Source organism: Muscardinus avellanarius (assembly GCF_963383645.1).
Source record: "Muscardinus avellanarius genome assembly, chromosome: 6".
Classification (NCBI taxonomy): Eukaryota; Metazoa; Chordata; class Mammalia; order Rodentia; family Gliridae; genus Muscardinus; species Muscardinus avellanarius.
In genome coordinates this window covers 97921591-97946288 of record NC_137791.1, presented here as the reverse complement: position 1 = coordinate 97946288, position 24698 = coordinate 97921591, and the positions used below count along the sequence as shown (strand labels likewise).

General features: G+C 37.5%; 1 protein-coding gene across 2 annotated transcripts; it reads left to right on the top strand.

The window, feature by feature from the left end:
* Window positions 1-1978: 1978 nt before the first annotated feature.
* OCIAD1 (OCIA domain containing 1) lies at window positions 1979-24170 on the top strand (the record flags this gene model as incomplete). Of its 2 annotated transcripts, XM_080697921.1 has the most annotated exons (8): window positions 1979-2036; window positions 2871-2951; window positions 5009-5062; window positions 11422-11469; window positions 12833-12968; window positions 15242-15411; window positions 20905-21057; window positions 24133-24170. In XM_080697921.1, 8 exons carry the CDS (start codon window positions 1979-1981, stop codon window positions 24168-24170), a joined length of 738 nt encoding a protein of 245 aa, XP_080554047.1. The 2 variants fall into 2 exon arrangements, with proteins under 2 accessions (XP_080554047.1, XP_080554048.1); XM_080697922.1 differs by lacking the exon at window positions 20905-21057.
* Window positions 24171-24698: the final 528 nt, after the last annotated feature.

Below are 24698 nucleotides of genomic sequence, written 5' to 3'. Positions count from 1 at the left end.
AAGATGGTATTGTCTGTCTAGAGAGGCCTGTTAGCCCTGACAATCTCTAGGAAGGATGTTGCGGAAAATAAGAGGGTTTCATTTCTCTAATACGGCTTTAGAATATAAGTGGTTTATTCCGAAAGCTTCACCCATCCATCCACGCATTCAGTTTTCCCTTTTTATTCCTTTCCCCTAAGGGGTTGGACTTGTAGTAGAGCCTCCGTGGTGAGTTATTGTCTAAATGAATTATAGAAGGGCCCAGTTTTTTTTTTTTTTATCACTGCCTGCTTATGTCATTTCCTGATACCCTGAAGATGTTTTAAAATTAAAATAATTATCCTCTGTCACTATCCCATAAAATAGTTATTTTATCTGCAGGTGTCTTAAGTCTCAAGGTATGGGTTAAGAAAATTAAGAAAATAAAAATGTATATTCTTGGAATGTTGTACATTTAAAAAAAATTTACATTTGTCTAATCATTTGAACATTATTGGCGTGGGGAGGAAAGTTTGAACGATATAGAATTTTAGAATTTGCTTTAGCTTTGCACCACAGGGAGAAAGAAGGATATGACGTCTTTGTTATTGCTTTCTTTCTTTTTTTTTCTGAGTACAGCTTTTGTGGGACAGGTTGCAAGTTTCCTGATGATTATTAAATTTTCAAAATGGAAGCCCAGAAATGACTTGACGTTTTTCTTCTATTTGGGGAATTAGCCTAATCATTGGGCATTGGTTTCTTTTGTGTTTTTTATGATGTGTGTGGCGCACGCGCCTGTGATGTTTTATGTTTTGAGGTTTGTTTTTCTTTTTGCGGTACTGGGGATTGGAACCCAGAAGCAGTCTACTTCCAAGCTACACCCCCAGCCCTATTTTCTATTCTCTATTTTGAAACAGGGTCTCATTGAGTTGCAAAGGCCTCACTGAGTAGCTGAGGCTGTTCAGGAACCCAGATCTTCCTGTCTTAGCCCCCCAAATGCTGGGATTACAAGCATGCGGGTTTGAACCCAAGGGCATTCTACCTCTTAGGTGCACTCATAGCCCAATTTTATACTTTAAAACGGTCTCACTAAGTTGTGGACGTCCTCACTATAAGTTGCTGAGGCCCTCCACAAACCAGTAATCCTCCTGGTTCTCAAATACAGGGATTACAGGCTTGTACCACCACATCCAGCTGGGCATAGATATCTGAAAGAGCTGAAACAGGCTAATGTAAAATAAACCAGCTTCAGGAGGAAAAATGAGTCTATTGTTTTGTTGATACCTTTTTAATATTTTAACTTTATTTATTTTTTTGGTGGTACTGGGGGTGGAACCCAGGGGCTTTGCTACCTCCAGGCTATATTCCGAGACCTATTTTACACTTTAGTTGCCGAGACCCTCACTAAGTAGCTGAGGCTGGCTTTGAACCTGTGCGATCATTCTGTCTCAGCCTCCCAAGCGCTGGGATTACAAGCATGCGCCACCACGCCTGGCAATATTTTAACTTTATTTACTGTTGATAAGTACTTATAAAGCACTTGCTCTTTCTTTCTTTCTTTCTTTTTTTTTTTTTTTTGGTGGTACTGGAGAAGGGGCTCTCTACCCCCAGGCTACACTCCCAGACCTATTTTTTATATTTTATTTGGAAACAGGGTCTCACTAAGTTGCTGAGAGCCTCACTAAATAGCTGAGGCTGGCTTTGAACCTACGCAATCTTCCTGTCTCAGCCTTCCAAGTGCTGGGATTACAAGTGTGCGCCACCACCCCACAGCTTGCACTCAGTCTTTTTCAACCAAGGGACTAAACTTGCATAATCAGTCCAAATTAATTATTAGGGTTATGATTTCCTCATTTAGTAAACTTTTTATTATGTCAAGTGCTTAAGATGTATTTAGTAAATATTTGTTGGTTGCCATGTACACCAGTAATTTTACTATATCATACATTATTTGTATTTACTTTGACCTCTTGTGTGATCATTTCTAATATAATATAATAATGTTTTTGAAACAGGAAAGATGAATGGGAGGGCTGATTTTCGAGAGTCAAATGCCGAAGTTCCAAGACCAATTCCCCGTAACTATCATTTTAAGTATTTATTTATTTATTTGTGTGTGTGTGGTGCTGGGGATGAAATCCACTGGCCTTCTACCTCTGGGCTATACTCACAGACCTATTTTATGTTTTATTTGGAAATATAGTCTCACTAAGTTGCTGAGAGCCTCACTAAATAGCTGAGGCTGGCTTTGAACCTGTGGCATCCTCCTGTCTCAGCCTCCCAAGTGCTGGGATTACAAGCATGCGCCACCACACCCAGCTCATTTTAAGTATTTATAATTAGAAATACTTTGTTTTGGGGGGTACTGAATATTGAACCAAGAGGCATTCTACTTCCAAGCTATACCTGCAGCCTGATTTTATTTCTTTATTTGGAAACAGGTCTCACTAGGTTTCTGAGCCTTGCTACATTGCCAAGGCTAACTTTGAGCACAATCCTCCAGTCTTAGCTTCCCAAGTACTGGGATTGCAAGCCGGTGCCACCACGCCCAGCTATTAGAAGCACTTTCTATGTAAAGAGAATTTCATTGCCTGAAAGTAGCAGCTGGGTTGACTTCATGGGTGTCACTCTGTAGTCCTCCACTTGGCCTAATGCTCTAGATGTCATTTTGAAGTTCTTAATTTGAACTTATTATTTTGCATTGTGTCTAGCATGTTATGTAGCCAGACCTGACTAGCAATAGTAGTGCTTAGTTCTGTTTAAAGTTGTCAAAAGTTTACAAGACAGTTGCTTTATTGCTTTATTTTTTAAAAAATGCGGGGTATTTTTGTTAATATGTATACTAAGCTAATTTTTTAGACTTAGTTTTGTTACAAGTATTTAATTGTTTTTCAATTTTCCTTGGTAAAAAGACATAGGGGCTGATTACATTCCTACAGAGGAAGAAAGAAGAGTCTTCGCCGAGTGCAGTGAAGAAAGCTTCTGGTTCAGATGTAAGTTTAATTATCTTTTTTGTTTTGTTTTTTGTGGGTCTGGGGATGAAACCCAGGGGCATTTGACCTCCGAGCTACATCCCCTGCCCTATTTTTTATTCTTTATATTGAAACCGGGTCTCACTGAGAAGCAGAGGGCCTCACTAAGTAGCTGAGGCTGTCCACGAACCGCGATCCTCCAGTCTCAGCCTCCTGAATGCTGGGATTACAAGCGTGCGCCACCACGCCCAGCTGTAAGTTTAATTTTCTAATAAGCCTTTTTTTATTTTTATTTTTTAATCGTGTTGAGGACTCAACATAATTTGATCCAAAATTCATGCCTAAGATTTTGACCTGAGTTTGTATTTGACATTAAAATAATTTCATATGGAACACATGTTCTTTTTCCATACTGTGGTTGTTGCTTAAAACAGGTTCATAAAGGGTATGGGTACATTTTAAAGTAATTGTTCTCAGTTTTTAAAAGAAATATAAAATAATTCTATTTGTGCTGGTGTAGAGAACCGTGATGCATAGTTGGGGTTTATTTGGTGGTGCTGGAGATCAAACCCAGGGCCACATGCTTGCTAGGCAAGCTCGGTATCACTGAGTTACTTCCCTAGCCTGCCATCTAGGGAAGTTTTTTGTTGTTTTTGTTATTTTTTGTCTGTGTGTGTTGAATACAGAGGCATTTTACCTCTGATCTATGTCACACAGCCCTATTTTTATTTGGAACTAAGGTCTTGCTAAAATGTTGAGAGCCTCACTAAACTGCTCAGGCTGGCTTTGAATTTGTGATCCTGAGTCTTCCAAGTACTGGCATTACAGGTGTGTACTACCATGCCCAGCCTGCTGTTTTTAAAGTTATAAGTTCCTTTGAAGTTATGATGACCACTATGAATTTTTCACTCTGGATTAATAGGCATGTAGCTGCCATTTTTATACATTTTTGAGGAGTACTTAAAATATATGCTTTTTTATTCTTGCTCTAGCCTTTATGTGATTATCGTCAAATACATTTTGTATTTTGGTTTTCATACAAAACAGCTTAAAAGCTTGAGATCTGGTATCCAACAGGTATCATTCAATTCTGGGATCTGCCATTGAACTAGTGTATGACCTGGAATAAGTTTCATAACATCTCTAAGCTTCATTTTCCTTATCTTTGAAAGAGTAGTAATGTCTACCTTATTAACAGGAGAAAAAAAAGTAAATGAAACAATACACATTAGGCACTTAGTATGCTGAATGCAATTTTGTCACTACTCAGTAGTGGCTTTTCTTTGCTAATTTGTCTCTAGCCTCTCATTTCCTCTCCTTTCTTTAACTTTAGAATTAACCTTTAGCTGGGCGTGCTGGCGCATGCTTGTAATCCCAGCGCTTGGGAGGCTGAGACAGCACAGGTTCAAAGCCAGCCTCAGCTACTTAGTGAGGCTCTTGGCAATTTAGTGAGACCCTGTTTCCAAAAAAATAGGTCTGGGAGTATATCCCGGAGGTAGAAAAGTCCCTGGATTCCATCCATAGTACCACACACAAACACAAAAAAGAATTAACCTTTCCTTTTTTTTTACTCTGTTGCTGGTTATATTAATGAATTGCTAACTATTTGGAATCTAAATCTAGATGGTTTCTAAAATTATATTGTTTAATAATTTGTAATACTTTCTTAAATTTAGAGTGCTTTAATTTTTCAGTCTGTGTATATTGTACAGCTTTTTTTTTTTTTTATGGTACTGAGGGTGGAACCCAGGGGCCTTCTACCTCTGGGCTACACTCCCAGACCTATTTTATACTTTATTTGGAAACAGGGTCTCACTAAGTTGCTGAGAGCCTCATTAAGTAGCTGAGGCTGGCTTCGAACCTATGCCATCCTCCTGTCTTAGCCTCCCAAGTACTGGGATTACAAGCGTGCACCACCACGCTCGGCCATGTTGTATAGGTTTTTAAAATAAAACTCAAAAATATTAGTGTGCAGTCTACTTGTGATACTGGTTTTACTGATATTCATTTATCTCATAATGAATTCAAGACAGTGTCTGCCTTTTCTTGATATTGACAAGTTCTTTTTCCTCCTATAGCTGTGCCTTTGGCTGCAACAAGTATGTTGATTACTCAAGGATTAATTAGTAAAGGTAACTACTTAAAGTCTGACTTTATTTAACATTTTTTATATCATGTTTGTGTTTTTTTCTGACTTTTAAATATGTATTGATGGTAGTATATCTTACTGGGCATTATTGAATTTTTATACTATCTGAGAAATTTTGTCTCCCTAGAGTCACTGACTTGGTGCTCTCTCGCACGGTGCATCATTAACCATATACAAGAGAAAAAAGTAACTCAAAATTTGTGGATGGTTTGCAGGTACAACAGCAAACCTGGTCTAGGTGATTTATCAGCAATGCAGATTCATGGGCCTTGTCCCTGACCTACTAGATTCGAATCTCTGAAGTGGTGACCTGGAATCTTTTAACACTCTAGACGATTTTCACTTACTGTTTAAAAATCATAGTTCTGGAGATATATGGGGATGAGTTAGCCAGAATATTGAAGCTGGGTGTACTGGCGCAAGCCTGTAAACCCAGAGAAATGGGAGGCTGAGGCAAGAAGATTGAAAAGTTCGAGGCTAGCGTGAGCAACTTTTTGAGACCCTGTCTCAAAATAAAAAAGAATAAGGGGTGAGGATATAGCGCAGTGGTAGAATGCTCCTTGGTTCAATCCCTCGTACTGAAAATCATTCAGTCAGTCATTCAGTCAACATATTCTTGTGAAACTGAGTTTAGAGTAAGATTAAATGTGTCAGTCAGTGTCTGCATCTTAAAACTTACTGGTGCAAGCAGTAACTATTGCTGTTTACATATACTAAGTGCACTATCTGTCTTGTGTATCCTATCTCTTGGAAAAGTGTTCTGAAAATGGTGGTGACCTTAGGGTAGCCTCCATTTATCCTAAAAACATGTTTAATTACTTAGTTCCTTTAAAAATGTGGCTATAATAGGATATTTCAGCTTTTTCACATTATCAATATAAAGTACATAGATAGTCTTGACTCCTTCAAGTAGTTTTCCAGGGAAATAAGAGGATTAAACAATGTCTCAGGAATCTTATTACAATGTACTACATGACAAGAATCTTACATTCAAAAACAACAGCAGACACACACATGCACATGCCCTTTATAACTAAGTTCTTTCATACATAAAATTAGTCCTATATTGTGGGGGGAAAACCCCACTTTAATCACATTACTTTGCAGGAAAAAATTGGTGTAGGAAATTAACTGGATAAATAGCATCTGTTATTGTTTTGGCTATCATAATCCAGTATGTCATATTAATAATTAGAGGTTAGGCATGAAGGGAGTTATCCGAAAGCAATTTATAAGCTGCCAGTAATTTACTTTAAGAAACTAGTGTGAATGTGCATTGAAACACATAGAAAATGTAAGTTCTTAATCTAATATGGGCATAGGTTCGAAGCCAGACTGAGCTATTTAGTGAGACTCTCAGCAACTTAGTGAGACCCTGTTTTCAAATAAAATATAAGATAGATCTGGGAGTATGATCTGGGAGTATAGTCTGGAAGTAGAAAGCCCCTGGGTTTCATCCCCAATATCACAAAAGAGAGAAGAGAGAGAGAGAGAGAGAGAAAGAGAAAGAGAGAGAGGCTAGCTCAGGGAGGAGGGACCTGGTGATCAGAAAAATCTGCATAACTATTGGAAGAGGAGGACATGGATAGAGGGAAAATCATGCAGGCAGTAGTGAAAATTCCATTAAATAGCCAAAGTCAAACCAGGAGAAATTATAATTTAGATTATGGCATGAAGAAGGAAGTTTGGAGGTTTGGGGTTTAGATGGAGTTATAAACTTTGGACAAATTTAGAGTAAGATAGAAATGACAAAATTAGGGGAGTTTTTAGGATAAGAATTCAGAATTCACTAAGACATTTTGCATTTAATCAAATGTCTGGAATTTTATATATTTTATTTATAGTGTGTCATACTTAACATAGTCTTAGATGTTCCCTTTTAATTTGTTCTTTCTACAAAAAGAAAAATTCTCCCTCATAGGCCTTTTCATTGGTCCTAGCTCCCTCGAATTTGAAGCCAGAATTTATGAGTACTTCATTTCTTTTCTTTCTTTTTTTTTTGCAATACTGGGGATGGAACCCAGGGGCATTCTACCTTTGAGCTACACCTCCAGCCCTATTTTTTATTCTTTATTTTGAAACAGTGTCTCACTGAGTTGCAAAGGGCCTTGCTAAGTAGCTGAGGCTGGCTTCGAACCAAGATCCTCCTGTCTTAGTCTTCCAAATACTGGGATTACAAGTGTGCACCACTACACCCAGTTATAAATGAGTACTTCATTTCTTGCTTTTAACCCATTGCAATCTGTGTCATTGATTATCCATAAATTTTGTTGTTTATTTTTGCTATACTGGGGATAAAGGAGCATGTTAACCTCTGTCTGAGCTATATCCTCAGTCTTTTAATTTTATTTTGAGATAGGGTCTCACTAAGTTGCTATCCCAGTCAACACTTTCACTGCCATGATCCAAAACAACTGACCACAAAGTTAGAGGAAGGAGGATTTATTAGCTCACAGTTTTTAGAGATTTAGAGGTTTAGTTCATGTGAGGCTGGGTCTGCAGAGCTCAGGTCACAGCGGCAGCAAGCAGAGGGGGCACAAGGGCTCTGCTTGCATATCACAGCTCTTATATTATCCCCAAGGCCACACTCCCAGGGACCCCACCTTAGCAACCAAGCTCCTCTTCCAACATTGCTAATCTTGTTTTCATGAGGGATGGGGGACATAAATCCAAGTCATTACAGTCTCAGGCTGGTCTTCAACTCCCTTGTTCTTTCAAGTCACTGGGATTACAGCCAGGCACCACTGTGCTTGATTGACATCACTTTCTCATTGCTTAAATTTGATGGACAGTGCTTGACCAGCATTTTAAAGCTTTTGCTGGTTCTTGAAGCATTCTTTTCATTTCATTTCCACATTGGCACACTTAGAGTTTTTTCCCTACCTCAGGTACTTTTTCTCTTTTCCTGTGTTTTAAGTGTCTGATATGAACTAGATACTGTTTTCAATCTGTAGCACCGAAAGGCAAACGTTCATGACCTCTCACTGCTTACTTGCTCTTGTATGGGTTTTCTTCTTCCACTTGTCTTAGAACTGTTGGTGTGCTTTGGAGTTCTGCTTGAACTCCAAAATTTTAATTTTTGCTTTTATTTTGGTGGGGTGTTGTAGATTGAACCCAGGACCTATTCTGTTAAGCACATGCTTGTACTACTGAGCTACACCCCTAGTCAAAGTCTTTGTAGTGCAGGCTTCAGTATCACTACCAATCCGTGAGTGCAAAGAATGTGGCTTGTTAGCTGGGTGTGGTGGTGCACCCTTGTAATCCCAGCACTTGGGAGGCTGAGACAGGAGGATTGCACAGGTTTGAAGCTACTTAGTGAGGCCCTCAGCAACTTAGTGGACCCTGTTTCCAAATAAAATAGAAAATAGGTCTGTGAGTGTAGCCCAGAGGTCCAAGGCCCTTGGGTTCTATCCTCAATACCCCCATCCCCATTTCTTTCTCTCTTTCTCTCCCTCTCTCTCTCTCTCTCTCTCTCTCTCTCTCTCACTCTCACTCTCACTCTCACTCTCACTCTGAAAGCTGTATTTCCTAGTATGTAGTGCCAATATGTATTCAGTGGTCTGGAATGAACAACTTCCTTTTTTTTTAACTTTTTTTTTCTTTTTCATTACTGTTGCATGTAGTAGTGGATTAAATATTCTTATTGCTGTATGGTTTTCTACTGTGTAAGTACAGCACGGTTTCTCCTACTGTTCCTTGGCAATTAGGTAGTTTTCAGTTTTGACTACTACAGTTAGTTGTACCATGAATAAAGTATCTTGGTAGACATTTTTCTGGGTCTGAGATTATGAATATTAGCTTCTGTTCAATTATTTGAAGCAATTTACATTCCTACATTGTCACCAGCACTAGCTGTTTTGTATCTGCTATTTTTAATCGTTGTGGTCAATGCGCAGTGATACTGATTGCATTTCCCTCTAAGTTAAGAAGTTGAAGACCCTTTATTTTGTTTATATTCCATTTCATTTGTTTTTTGGTCCTGGTGATTGAACCCAGAGGCATTCTACCTTTGAGTTATACCTCCAGCCATTTTATTATTAATTTTGTTTTGAAATATGGTCTCACTGAGTTGCTGAGACTGGCCTCAAACTTGTGATTCTCCTGTCTCAGCATCCCAAGTACTGGTTTTACAAGTATGTGCCACCATGCTTGGCTTTCCATTTGAATATATCCTTTTTGTGTGTGAAATATCTGTTCAGATCTTTTCATTGGATTGTCCTTTTTGGAGTTCTGTGTATATTTTGGAAGTGAATCTTTTGTCAGATATACATATATAGCAATTATTTCTCAACTCTCATTAACTGTAGTTCTTAATGTTAATAGAGCCTAGTTTATTGGATTTTTTTCTTTATGATAGTGCTTTTGGGGATTGAACCCAGGAGCATCCTATCTCTGACCTATACCCTGAATCCCATTTTATTTTCTGTTTTGAAACAGTCTCACTAAGTTGTGGAGGGCCTCGCCAAATTACTAAGACTAGCTGTGAACCTGAGATACTCCAGTACCGGGATTACCACTGTGCACCATCATACCTGGCTTATTCTGTCTAAAGTCCAATGCTCTGTCCATTGCGTTACAGAGCCAGGTTACCTGGCTTATTAAATATTAATTTTCAAACCATTTAGGATTGTTTTTGAATGTAGTATGAGGTAGAATCATGGGACATTTTCTTCCTTAAGGGATATGTAATTGATCTTATATTTTGAGATATATTTCAAAGGGACTATTTGTTTTGTTCTGTTTATTATACTGCCTTTGTCATAAATTTATGTAATTATATTTGGGTTCATGATGGACCTTCTAGTTTTGGTCTGTTTACCTGTTCTTGAACTTATACCAGACTGTTGGTCTTTCTTTCTTTCTTTCTTTCTTTCTTTCTTTCTTTCTTTCTTTCTTTCTTTCTTTCTTTTTTGTGGTACTGGGAGTGGAACCCAAGAGCATTCTACCTCTGAGCTACATCCCCAGCCCTATTTTTATTCTTCATTTTTTTTTTTATATTTTTAGTTTTTTGCAGGTCTGGGGATGGAACCCAGAGGCATTCAACCTCCAAGCCACACCCCTTGTCCAATTTTTTTATTCTTTATTTTGAACAGAGTCTCACTGAGTTGCGGAGGGCCTCATTAAGTAGCTGAGGCTGTCTGCAAACTGCAATCCTTCGGTCTCAGCCTCCCAAATGTTGGGATTATAAGTGTGCGCCACCACGCCCGGCTTTATTCTTCATTTTAAAATAGGGTCTCAGTAAGTTGGTGAGGGCCTCACTAAGTAGCTGAGGCTGCCCTGGAACCTGCTATCCTTCTGTCTCCTCCTCCCAAGTACTGGGATTACAAGCATGCACTATCACGTCTGGCTCCAGACTTTTAATTATTATTATAGCTTTAGCCAGGCGTGGTGGCGCACGCTTGTAATCCCCGCACTTGGGAGGCGGAGACAGAAGGATCCCGCTGGCTTAAGAGACCCTGTTTCCAAATAAAAATATAAAATATGTCTGGGAGTGTAGCCCGGGTAGAAGGGCTTCCAGGAACCCCAGTACCAAAAAAAAATTATTATAGTTTTATCACAGCTCTTGATATCTGGTAGTAACCAGTTCTCTGATTTTTTTCAATGTTGGCATTTACCTTGTTTGTTTGCATGTTATTTTTAGAATAAACCTTTGATTTTAATTGGAACATTGAATATAAAGAAGACTTTATGAAGAATTGCCAATTCAATTCTTGAACATGGTATATTCAGATTAATCTTTTACATTAATTTTGTAGCTCTCAATGTTACTATTCGTATATCTCATTAGAATTGTTCCTGTGTCTTGGATGGTTTTTAGTGCTAATATAGTGTCTTTTAAGATATGTTTGGGTTTTTGCTTGTTCTTGGTATATAAAAACAGGTCTTTTTTCATTCTACTGATTTTGCATTTAGTGGTCCTTTATTTACTATTCTAGTAGTTTGTAGTCCTTCTGGATTTTTTTTTGTGTTTCTGATGCTGCTGAATTCATTTGTTTCTCTTAAGTAGCTTAGAATTCTCTAGCGTCATAAAAGAGCTAATGTTGGATCTGGGCATGGTGGCGCACGCTTATAATCCCAGCATTTGGGAGGCTGAAACCGGAGGATCGTGGTTTGTGGACAGCCTCATCTACTTAGTGAGGCCCTCTGCAACTTAGTGAGACCCTGTTTCAAAATAAAGAATAAAATAGGGCAGGGGTTGTGGCTTGGAGGTCAAATGCCCCTGGGTTCCATCCCCAGACCTGCAAAAAAAAAAAAAAGAGTGATGTTGGCAGCTAATATTTAAAAGTAATCTAAAGTGATTTACAATATTACTAAAAAATACTTAACTCCTTTATTCCTTAGGAATCCTTTCAAGTCATCCCAAATATGGATCCATCCCTAAACTTATATGTAAGTATGAGTAATACTATATTTTCTTAACCTTTTACCTAAATAAGTTTATTAATTTTTGTCAGATATTTTGACTTAGTCATATTAGTTTTAGGTGATTATATTCTCTGGCAAGTCAGTTTAAGTGTTTTGTTAATAAACTACTTAGATATTTTATTGTTTGCCTTAAAAATCATGAGTTACTTGAAAGACATTTTCTCGCCTCTTTGTAATGTAATGTAACTATTAATTTGAAATTATGTAGTACTTAAATTCTTGGTCTAGCAGTGGGGAAAAATGTTGTACAGATATTCTAGTTAATAAATAAATTTAGATAGCCAGGCGTGGTGGTGCATAGTTGAAATCCTAGCATTTGAGAGGCTGAGACAGGAGGATTGCAGTTCACAGACAGGCTCAGCTTCTTAGGTCCTTTGCAACCAATGAGACCCTGTTTAAAAATAAAAAATAGGGCTGAGGGTGTATCTTGGAGGTAGATTGCCCCTAGGTTTCATCCCCAGTACCGCAGAAAGAAAGAGAGAGAAAGAAAGAAAGGAAAGAAAAGAAAGAATCCTAATTTAAAAATCTTTTAATTTACATTTTATAGTAGGTCTATTAAAAAGAGGTTGAACTGTTCTTTTAAAAAACTACCTCAGCTGCGAGTGGTGGGCCATGCTTGTAATCTCAGTACCTGGGAGGCTGAGACTGAAGGATTGCTGGCTTGAATCCAGCCTCAGCTACTTATGCTCTGCAGCTTAGCAAGACTCGTTTTCCAAATAAAAAATAAAATAGGTTTGGAGGTGTATCCCGGAGGTAGAAGGTCCCTGAGTTCCATCCCTTGCAAGCAAACACACACACACACACACACACACACACACACACACACACACACACATTTTTACGAATTGTTTCAGGTTACTATGTCCTTTTTTGGAAAAAGGTATGTGATGTAATAATTGACACACTTAGGTAACACTTCGAAATTTGTTATTTTAAGAAGTGTGTTGCATATGAGCTTATTTTTAATTATTCTTAAGAAATTGGGTGGGCAAATAGTATGATTCCCATTTTACAGGAAAACAACTGGCCAAAATCTGTGTGAATAAGCTAGAACTCTCTTTTGATACCTTTCTCCTTTCCATCTGACCATTACATTACCAACTTTATTTTGACTTGTTTTTTAGGAAAAGTGAAATATATCCACAGAATCTTCATGTGGATTCTGAGTCTCATTTAATGTGTTACTTTTACCATTATTTTAGGAAATATTAATTTTTCTAAACAAGACATTTTAATTATGCCTTTTTAAAAATGTTATTTTTTAAAATATTTTTTCTTGAATAAGAAGGTCTGTTCAATCATATTTTTGCTTGGTTTTACAAATAAGTTGCCTGTATCATGGGATACTTTGCTGGGAAGCTTTCTTATGTGAAAACTTGCCAAGAGAAGTTCAAGAATCTGGAAAATTCCCCTCTTGGAGAAGCTTTACGATCTGGACAAGCACGCCGACCTTCACCACACGGGTAGGCAAGACTTGGTTCTTGAGGTTTTTAATGGTTAAGAAAAAGGAGTCTAGATATTGCTATAATTCGGTGCATGAGAACTTGCTTAACTGAAGGGCTACTAGAAACTTGCTGTGTGCTATAGGCTAAAAGTGGTTTGCTTTAGAAGAGGAACAAGATTTTGCTGCCAGTGTTTCATCTTACTGGGAGTACATGTCCCAGAATGAAGGATTTTATCTTGATTCAATTTGGCAGATGCCTCTGGTACACTCTTAAGATTTTCCTTTTGATTTCCCAGATACTGTTATTCCATCTCTTAACAGATTTCAACTTTTCTTTTTGTTGCTTGTTACTTTAAAAAGGTAGAAAAATGAGCCGGGCGTGGTGGCGCACGCTTGTAATCCCCACGTTAGGGAGGCTGAGATGGGAGGATCATGCAGGTTCAAAGCCAACCTCTGCTATTTAGTGAGGCACTCAGCAATTTTTGGAAACAGCAACTGTTTCCAAAAAAATATAAAATTGGTAGTGTAGTCCGGAGGTAGAAGGCTCCTGGGTTCCATCCCCAGTACCACCCAAAAAAAAAAAAGGGTGGGAAAATGAACTGAGCAGAAAATATTTGTCTTCTTAATTTTTTAAGATACAGTACACGGATTGTTTGTTTGTTTGTTTTGCAGTACTAGAGATGGAACCCAGGGGTATTCTACCTCTGAACTACACCTACATCCCCAGCCCCTCCCTTTTTTTGGGGGGGGTGTACTGGGGGTGGAATCCAGAGGCATTGCACCTCCGAGGCACACCCTATGCCCTATTTTTTTTTTATTCTTTATTTTGCAACAGGGTCTCACTAAGTTGCGGAGGGCCTTACTAAGTAGCTGAGGCTGTCTGCGAACCCATATCCTCCTGTCTGAGCCTCTCTAATGCTGGGATTACAAGCTTGTGCTACCATGCCCTTCTGTACTGTTGGGAATTGAACCTAGGGTTTTGCTCATGTTAGGCAAGAGGTCTACCACTGAGCCATAGCCCCTGATTCTATTATATATAATTAGAAATAAGTACTTTTTAATTACTCAGCTGTTAGAAATTTCAAAATTCTAAGACAGATGTGGGAGTGTACTCCTGTAATCCCAGTACTTGGTAGGCTGAGACAGATTTGCAGGTTTGTGGCCAGCCTCAACAACTTAGCAAGACCCTTTTTCAAAATAAAAAGTGCTACAGGTTTAGCTTGGAGGTAAAAATGCCCAGTTCCATCCCCAGTGCCCCCCAAAATTTTTTTTTCAAAATTCTAAGTCTAATTCTAATAATGTTACTGGTTTTCTTCAGACTAAGGTTTAGTTTTCTTATTGTGTTTTATGGTTAATCTAATTTGTCTGTCTAGAGAGATAAGTAATAAGGTAATTAAGTAGATTGGTAGGTAAATTTTCTTATCGTAAATAGCAAGCAATGTAAATCTGTCAAGAGATAATATTACCTATATCTGCGTTAGCAAATTAGTATTTGCATGGACTCCTAACTGTAAGTAACTTCCTAATTAATATGGGAAGTGGGCATATTTACTGAAATTAGATTTCATTTGAAGTATTTTTCAAGAACCTTAAAACACATTAAGAGTAACTTCAAGCCGGGCGTGGTAGTGCACACTTGGGAGGCTGAGACAGGAGGATCTCACGGGTTTGAAGCGCAGCCTCAGCTACTTAGTGAGGCTCTCAGCAACTTAGTGAGACCCTGTTTCCAAATAAAATATAAAATAGGTGTGGGAGTGTAGCCTAGAGGTAGAAAACCCCTGGGTTCCACCCCTAGGACCCCCCCCCCCCCAAAAAGAGTAACTTCAAAGCCTAAATTGATTTCTATTTTCCTGTGAAATTTTAAATATAAGTGGGTCAGGAGTTTTTTTGTGGGTACTAGGGATTAAACTCAGGGGCATTCTACCTCCAAGCTGTACCACCAGCCTGTTTTACTTTTTTGTTTTGAAATAGGATCTCACTAGATGGCTGAGAATCTCACTACATTGCTTGAATGTGGGATCCTCCTGTTTCAGCCTCCCAAGTACTGTGACTACAGGCATATGCAACCACTCCCAGCAGGACATCCTTTTTTTTTTAGTGTTTGTGTGTGTGTGTGTGTGTGTGTGTGTGTGTGTGTGTGTTAAAACAGATTTATTTTATTGCTTATAAATAAAATGTTTAGAATTAGGAGTATTATAGAAATTTGATATCTCATTTTCAAGCCTTAACATTTCTTTAAATAAGGTATAGGCAGTGACTCATTTTCTTATACATTGTAATATTCTTTTACAGGCACTATTCTCAAAAGTCAAAATATGACACAAATATGAGTGACCAGTCCTCTTTTGTGACACCTCCAGCAGCATCGAACATTGAAATACGTACTCGTTATGAACCAATGCCATTCAGTTCTTCTATGAATGAATCCACTCCCACTGGTATTACTGATCATATTGCCCAAGGTAGAAACTTCTCTTGAAATGAATATCAGCATTTTATGGTCCAACGTATGTATAAACTTTATTTGATGACCTTTTCTGCTGGATGTCACCTATATGTTCCACCATCAGCCATCAACTTAAACTCATCCATCAGCCTAACTCAACACGTTTGTTCCTTTTGTTCATTTGTTTCTTCATTCAACATTTCTTGAGGATCAGTAGGTGTCAGATATTCTTGCTGGTATGAAAGAAGGAAAAATAATAAGACTTTGTTCTTGTCCTTGAAAATGAATCTGTTAGAAGATAGAGAAATACAAGGATAAATTCCCAATAGGTCCAGTAATTGAAAATACTCATATGAGATTAGTGAAATAGCGAACATTGTGCCTCAGGAAGGAGATTCCTCAAGAAAGTGGAGCTTACATTTGATGGGCTGATCTTAGAGGCTTTCAGCTTCATCTATCATATAAGAAAAAAATATCTACCTTACAGAACTGTTGTCAAGTGAGAAATTGATGTAATGCATTGCAAAGTTTGTGTAAATCCAAGTTTGGAAGATTACACATGTAAGTGAAGCATCAACTTTGGATTAAGGCCCGGATTTAAGTCATGATTGACATCGCTAATTATGTCATTTTGTAATTATAGTCACAGATAATTATTTTGTAATCTCTTCAGTGTCTGGATGTTTTGAATGGAGATGATAGTACTTCTCTAAACTGTTAGAATTAGATAAAACAATCAGAGGCAATGTTTGGCAAGTAATAGACTGTCAACAGATAATAGTTCCTTCTTTCTTTCAGTCTAGTCTACAGTGAAAGGTGGGGTAGTAATAGGAAGTATACAAGTCTGTAATTTTTTATCTAAAATTCAAAAAGTTTTTGAGACCCAAAAGATTTAAAAACAAAATAACAAAATCTGACTTGAGAGCTAGGGCTGTACAGCTCTTGGTAGAGCACTTGCTTGGCATGTGTAAGGCCTTAAATTTGATCCTAGCACAGCAAAACATAAAATTGAAAAATCTGACCTGAACTAATTTGGCAGCAAGCCCCGACCTAAACTGACATGTTATACTAAATATATACTTTATTTACTTAAAATTATTTTTTTCTGTATTTTGTTATAGAGCCATTAAGGTGTTTGTTTCCTATTCATTTCTGTCCCAAACTTCTGAGTAGATGAATATTAAGTAATATTGGATATATATTATAATGTCTTTCTCAAATCTTAGAAACTATGAATTATGAAATATCTGACTCTAAAGGTTTGGCATAAGGGATTGTAGACCTCTTTAGAGCTCTTAGAAAATACTTGCTTTGAAGTGAATTTGTAAGCCAGTATCTATAGGGAACAGGTAGGGCTAAAGGAACAATTAAAGTTTGGGTTTTGTCTAAGATGAGAGAGATTTGAATCTATTTGTAGGTTAGTGGATGGGAGGAGATAGAGTGGAAAAAGAAATTGATTATGAGTCAAGGAGAGCTTGAGAAGATACAGAAAGGGGTCCAGGAAGGTCAGAATATAAAGTATCCACTAGTCATGTGTGATTATGTTAATTAAAATTGAATGTGTAATTCAGTTTCTTGGTTGCTCAGTGGTCAGGCGTGTTAGTGGGACCCTCGTTGGGCAGTGCCAGTGAAGAACATTCTCACTGCAGAAAGTTTCATTGGACAGCACGTTAGAGTGAAAGTCAGGGGAGGGGAGTGATTAGTAACCTTGCAGAGAAGAGACAGGACATAATGGAAGGATTAAGTCAGAGGCTTGAGTTTGGATGGAAGTTAAGTCTCTTAATTATCAACTTCCCCCTCTTAGAACAGGAAAAGGGGTAGACAGATTTGAAGCAAGTGGGTAAAGTCACTGCTTTATCTTCAAGAGGCAGCTGTCCTGTCCCTCGCTGTGTCTCATTTTCCAGTGTCAATTTCAAATCCATTTTCCTGTATTCTAGACATGCATCGCTTCTTCCCTTGTAATGACTTGCATCCTTCCTACCATTTACCTTAGAAAATTCCATTTTTTCCATATAAAAGCAGGCAAGCAAAAAATTCTTTTTTTACCTACCCACAGATGACAGCAAGACCCGTATTTTAGTACTATTTATGCCCTCCACCTGTCCACTGCCTTCTGTCCCCTTCTCTAAACCTGGCTTGCCACTTTGTCTCTGCTCTCCACACAGACCTGCAGTGGCGTCCTTGCTTTGCTGCAGATGGTGTCCTCTCTCAGTCCAGAGCACCTTCTTTAAGTCCTGTTTGTCCCTCTAGTACTGCTTCCTATCATAGTAGAAAGCACTCCATTATAGCTCTTAGAAGTCTTACCAGAGAGCGTTAGAGTTAAGCTTGAAAACATTGTTGTATTGCACTTTTCTGTTCCTTCCAGCTCTTTATAACCTTCCCAAATCAGTAAATCATCTTTTTTTACTCAATATAAGATATTTTCATTTGGCTTTATAAATGGAGAAAATTTTTCCTTCTACTTTGTTTTCATTTGTCACAAAATTCCAAAACAAACATTTTCCCTTTGGATAAGGAAAAATATGAGACCTGGAAGGAACTCTGGAGATCATCTAGTCAAATTACAATATTTCACTACTGGGGAAACCTGATTCAAAGAAGTTTAGTGATTTGCCCAAGAACATCTACTGATTATCAGCGAAGTGGGGATAAATGTATTTTTATCCTGAAATATACATGAGTTCCTTTAGAATTTAAAAAATATGATGAAAACAAATGAGTTAATGCCGGGTATGGTGGCACGTGCTGGTAATCTCAGTACTTGAGAAACTGAGACAGGACGATCACAGAGGTTGGAAGCCAGACTTAGGCTACTTAGTCAGACTCTCAGCAACTTAGTGATAACCTGTTTCCAAATAAAATATAAAAAATAGGTCTGGGAGTATAGCCTGGAGGCAGAAAGCACCTGGGTTTCATTCCAGGTACCACAAAAAAGAAAAAGAAATGAGTTCAGTACTTACTAGCAATGCAATGCAAAGTATGTTAAACCTAATATAAGGAGGTAGACAGGCTTCCAGGAACCCCAGTACCACCAAAAAAAAACTAATATAAAATTAAAATATTTTTCTTTACATTTTTTATTCCAGGAAATGAGTTTTTAATCCATGGTCGGTCTATTAGAACTAATTAGGAGAAATTAAAATTTTAAGAATAGGAGAAATTAAAAATTAGGAGAAATTAACTTAGAGGAGAAATTAAAATTTTTTTGCTTTGTATCTGTACAGTATAAATTTATCAAAATAAAAGATGAGCTAAGTGTGGGAGCTAAGTACTTGGGAATTTGAGACAGGAGGATTGCAGGTTCACAGCCAGCCTCATTAATTTAGTGAGACCCTGTTTCAAAATAAAAGAATAGCCGGGCGTGGTGGCGCACACTTGTAATCCCCGCACTTGGGAGGTGGAGACAGGAGGATCGCGCTGGTTCGGAGCCAGCCTCGCTGGCTTAAGAGACCCTGTTTCCAAATTAAAAAAAAAAAATAGGTCTGGGTGTGTAGCCCGGAGGTAGAAGGGCTTCCAGAAACCCCACTACCACCAAAAACAAAAAACCAAAAACAAAATAAAAGAATAAAATCTACTGGGAGAATGTAGCTCACAGGTAGATTGCCCCTGGCTTCCATTCCTAGTGAAACACACACAGAGGATTAGGTTGAAAAGGTTATTTAACGTTATACTTATGTTGCTTGGAAAACGCTGATGATTCACTTGAACCTTAATCGTTGATTTCCAAATAAGAACCATTTATGAAAGTTGAAAATTTAATTAATATGTTAATAAAACAGTATGTCTCATTGAAAAATACTAATTTTGGTTTTGTAAGACTTTGTAAGTACTTGTCCGCCGAATGTTATGCTAGCATCAGTTATTTTCTTTATTATTTATATGGCTTTTTTGCTATTTATACATTTTATAAAGTGTCTAATATTTGATCTTGTCAATTCGTATTAAAGAATAACATTCTATTGTTTTTTAATCAGTATTTGACTCTTTGATAATGTATATTGTTTACACTATGAGCCTCTTTAGGAACAATACAAATGTGGCCGGACACCAGGCTTGGTGGCGCATGCTTGTAATACCTGTGCTTGCGAGGCAGAGACAGGAGGATCGTGTTGGTTTGAAGCCAGCTACGTGGGCTTAAGAGACCCTGTTTCCAAATAAAAATATAAAATAGGTCTGGGAGTGTAGACTGGAGGTAGAAGGGTTTTCAGGAACCCCAGTACCACCAAAAAAAAAAAAAAAAAAAAAAAAATGCGGCTGGGCACGGTGGTGCATGCTTGAAATCCCAGCATTTAGGAGGCTGAGTCCAAAGGATCACAGTTTGCGGACAGCCTCAGCTACTTAGGCCCTCTGCAACTTAGTGAGACCCTGTTTCAAAAATAAAGAATAAAAAAAAAAAGGGCTGGGGGTGTAGCTTGTAGGTAGAATGCCCCTGGGTTCTATCCCCAGTACCACAGTAAAGAACAAATCCAAGCTGGGCGTGGTGGCACACGCTTGTAATCCCCGTGCTTGGGAGGCTGAGACAAGAGGATTGCACAGGTTCGAAGCCAGCCTCAGTTACTTAGTGAGGCTTTCAGCAACTTAGTGAGACCCTGTTTCCAAATAAAATATAAAAAAGGTCTGGGAGTATAGCCCGGAGGTAAAAAGCCTCTGGGTTCTACCGCCATTACCACACACACACACACACACACACACACACGAACAAATCCAGGTTCCCAGGCTGAATAGTTTGTACTTTCTTCTACCTTTGTATTTGATCTGTTAGACCAAAGTGAAAATGGTGCCTACTCTGGTTAAAGGCTGTGTTCATACTTTTTAGTAATTATTTTCAAGTATTTTGTTTAAGTACTGTAAATATAATAAATTAATTTTAATGGGTCATTTGCATATAGTAGTCTGTGGCTATTGGAACATTTAACTGGAAGTATTTATAAAATCTATACTGTGTCAAGTTTTGTTCAGTTGTTACCAGTTGAATATTTTTCCTTAATTCCACACACTATATATAACTGTGTAATATAAAACTGGAGTTTTCATTTTGTTTTTAAAAATATTGATACTGGACCACACATAATGGTATATACCTGTAATTCCAGTATTTGGGAGGCTGAGACAGGAGTTTCACAGGTTCTAGGAGAGCCTCAGTAATATACCGAGACTCAGCAATCTAGTGAGACCCTGTTTCAATATAAAAAAAAGAAGCTGGGGTATAGCTCAGAGGCAGAATGCCCCTGAGTTCAGTCCCTAGTACCAAAAAAAAAAAGAAAGAAAAAGAAAAAAATATTCATATCATTCTTAACTTTAGAAATAAAAGCTTAAAACTATCAGGGGAAGTAGATTTTAGTTTTTATCATTACCTTGGGGAAAGTATAGTGCTGTTGAAATGTTGGTCATAATTTGATCCTTTAATTTTTTCTGTGTTGGTTATGGGTAAAAGCCTTTGTAAAGTTTAGTTTCTTTGGATCTACCCCAAAACCTTTTATCACCATTTATTAACTGTTTGTTGTTTTAGGACCTGATCCCAACTTTGAAGAAAGTCCCAAAAGAAAAAATATTACTTATGAGGAATTAAGGAATAAGAACAGAGAGTCATATGAAGTAACTTTAACACAAAAGACTGATCCCTCAGTCAGGCCTATGCAGGAAAGAGTGCCAAAAAAAGAAGGTATGATAGTTCAGTGTGAAGCACGTGACTCTTTAGGATTGGAAACTGAAGTATTAGTTTAAAGCATTAAGTACGTTAATATGTGATTTAATTTTTCATGTAGTTCACCAAAATAAAAATGTTAAAAGGAATAGTTATTTCAGTTATCACATCTTCGAAAGCCATTCTTCTTTTGTGTGTGTGTTAGGAAATATAAACAAGAAGACGTTAAACAGTGAGACTGGTTGTGTAATGCAGTGTAGAAGCTGTATGTGACTGTTTTCCCTTATTAAGAAAAGTCACATTGGGAGTTGATAACTTTCTGTAATGTTGCATTTGGGGCAATAAACAGATTTAGGGATCTGAGGTGGATAACTGGGCTGCAATACCTCTTTTGGCAGACCATGGAAACATGATTGAGTTGTTAGACTGCTTTTCTTGTATGTTTAATAGTACTTTTTAATTTATAGTAAAGTTTCAAATCATGATTTCTTTTTAAGTCATTTTGGAATAGTCATACATTGCCCAAAGTAAAATTTCTGTCACGTAAGTTTAACATCTAAAGGAAGAGGGCATTTTGAACAGGTTCACGGCCATTTCAGAATAGAATCTTATGATTTCTCTCAAGGATTTTCAGAGGAAAAACTCTTTCAAGGTTTTCTGTTTACTATTTTAAAAATCAAGGAAGTAACTGGCAGTGAGGCTCAGCGTGGAGTATTTGCCTGGCATTTATAAGGCCCTGGGTGCCATCCCCGACACTGCCAGAAGAAATAAATAAACAAATGAATAAAATCAAGAGGAGGTGTAGGTCCTTGGTGCTTCTGGAAAGCCACATTTTATAAAGAATACAAAAATATATAAAAATGCTAGTATCTTCTTATAGTCATGTTTTAGAGCCAGTTATAATTTTAAGTATTAGTGATTGCTTCATTTGGGATTGCTTTTGTAGCAGTGATAAATAATATCTATATCATCATTTTAATGTAAATCAATAGATTTTTTAACCTTTAAATGTTGATGTTTGTCATATCCAGTAACATTACTCTAGATTGTCAAGAATTATTGGTACTTTGTTCTACTTAATTTGAAGGTTTAGATTGTAAGCTCTGTGAGGGCAAGAAGTTAGCAGTATTTTCATTTGGGGATCTTTTTAAATACTTACATAGCCTATATTTTGTAATGCATTTTAATTATAAATCATAGTGAGATTCGAGGTGATACATACTTGCATACAACACTTGTTGTATTTCCCTTCGTATCCCGCCCTGCTCGTCTTCCTTCCCCATATACACTAGTGAGATGGGAGTGATGTATGGACATGAGCTCTTTTGAATCGCTCCCTCCCTTCGTGTTTTTCTCCTCCCCCAGCCCCTTTCCACTATTCTGTTGGTTTCCCTCATTTGACAGGAGTCCCTCTTGTTCCCTGTTTTCTCTAGCTTCCACATAGGAGAGAAAACGTATGACCCTTGACTTTCTGAGACTGGCCAATCTCATTTAGCATAATATTCTCTAGTCCTATCCATTTTCCAACAATGACATAACTTGTTTTTTATGGCTGAGTAAAATTCTGTTGTATATACCTACCACGTTTTTTTTTTTTTTTTTTTTTTTTTTTTTTTTTTTTTTTTTTTTTTTTGGTGGTACTGGGGTTCCTGGAAGCCCTTGTACCTCCGGGCTACACTCCCAGACCTATTTTTACATTTTTATTTGGAAACAGGGTCTCCTAAGCCAGCGCGCGGGGCTGGCTTCGAACCTGCGCGATCCTCCTGTTTCTGCCTCCCAAGCGCGGGGATTACAAGCGTGCGCCACCACGCCCGGCTACCTACCACGTTTTGATTTCCATTTGTCTGTTGAGAGACAAGTAATAGAGTATATTGTTTGGGCCTTCTGGAATAATAGAGGCTAAAAGCAAATATGTTGGACCTTTATTCTTTGCTGGCTTTTGACATTTTGGTTTTAACTAAACAATCTTCAAGTTCTGTTACAAGTTGCATTAAAGTAAAACTTTGAGCTTTTTTCCTCTAAAGAAGGCATTTTATTGTGTTTTATATAAAGAAAAACTTGTTTCAGTGATTTTTCTTTTAAAGTATGTTCTTGAATATAGACAGAATATTGGCAATAGTACTGTATAGATCCACAGGGTCTGAAAGTTTTGAGCTTCAGTTTTATGGATTATTTTTCCTGATATTTAGCTAATTAGAATTAAGACAAATTTTAAAGCACAAATACATTATTTTAGCTGTTAAAGCAGTGTATACATGTAGCTTCTAGAAAACTCTAATATATACTTATGAGTAATGAGAGCAAGAGGAAAAGGCAAAATATAAGGGAAAGGGGTGTATAATATCTTAGTATAATAATGAAATAATTTTGACTTCATTGATTCCCTGAGGGGTCCTCACTATTGTGATTGTTTCTGTACCTTGTTTTGATTGCTTGGGTTTTCTGAAGAGCAGTAATTCACAGATGGAGGTTATGTAGAAAAGAAGCTAAAAAAGTAGAAAGCACGGGACAGGAGCATGTTTCAAATTTCGATTTCATATAAAATCCAGGAATCCTGGAAACCATTGCCTTGTTGCATGATAGCTCATGGGAGAGAAGATGATATAGTAACCTCAACCTGAAGACATGACCATTTTTGTTGTATATTTTGGTGGAAAACAAAATTCAAATTTATTTTTTGTTTCCTGGTAACTTTTGTATATGCTATATTAGACCACACTTAACTAAGGTAGTACAGTAAGGTATAAAGGCAGCCAGTGTTTGGACCTTAAACAAAGCTGTTTCAAAATCTCACTTTTACTTGTTAAGGATTATACCTTGGGCAAGTTACTAATCTGCTTTCCCTTAAAATGGGATTATGTTTACAAGATTGTTAGGAGGATCAAGTATTTTTGTAAAGTTCTTCATCTAGTGCATTTGTAGTTATGAACAGCCCCTCATTCACCAGTTTAACCAGTCCCTTGCCAATTCACTGTCACATGCTTTCATTCAAACAAGAAACATAACTTTTCATCATCATAACAGCAAACTTAAGATGTATCCTTCACACGTTACTGTTTAGAATCATCAACTATTTGTGCTTTCTTTTCCTAGTCAAAGTAAACAAATATGGAGATACTTGGGATGAGTGAAACATGACAGCATTGGACCTTCTGAAGGCGTTTCAATGTCCAGCTTCGTCTAGGTGGTCATGAGCACCTGCATGCTTTTGAGCTCAGCAGCAGTCATCATAAACGTATTTAAAACTATATCCTGGGTTTTTGTGATTTGACTTATTATGCTGTTTTAAAAGACACAGATTTTAGTGTTAATATTGTGTAACTGTAATCACCTTGGAGAACTCTATGAATGATGGTATTATACCAGGATTGTGTACAGTTTGTGAATTTTTTAAAGTTACAGGGCAAAGAGTTTGATGCTCAAGGATCAGTGTGTATGCAGAGAGATGACACCTGCATGTTGAATTGGGGTGGGTGGGGGGTGGGGGTTAAGTAGTGTTCAGCTTTCCATCATCAAGCTATTAAAAAGCCTTTCTCTAGTATTTGCTGCAGTAATGTTTGTGGTAAAATAAAATGTAAAGAATCATGCTACCTCTCTCCATTGACTTTGTGGTTTTATTTGCAGTTTTTAAGTTTAAAGTTTTGTAGGGCTAGAAAATA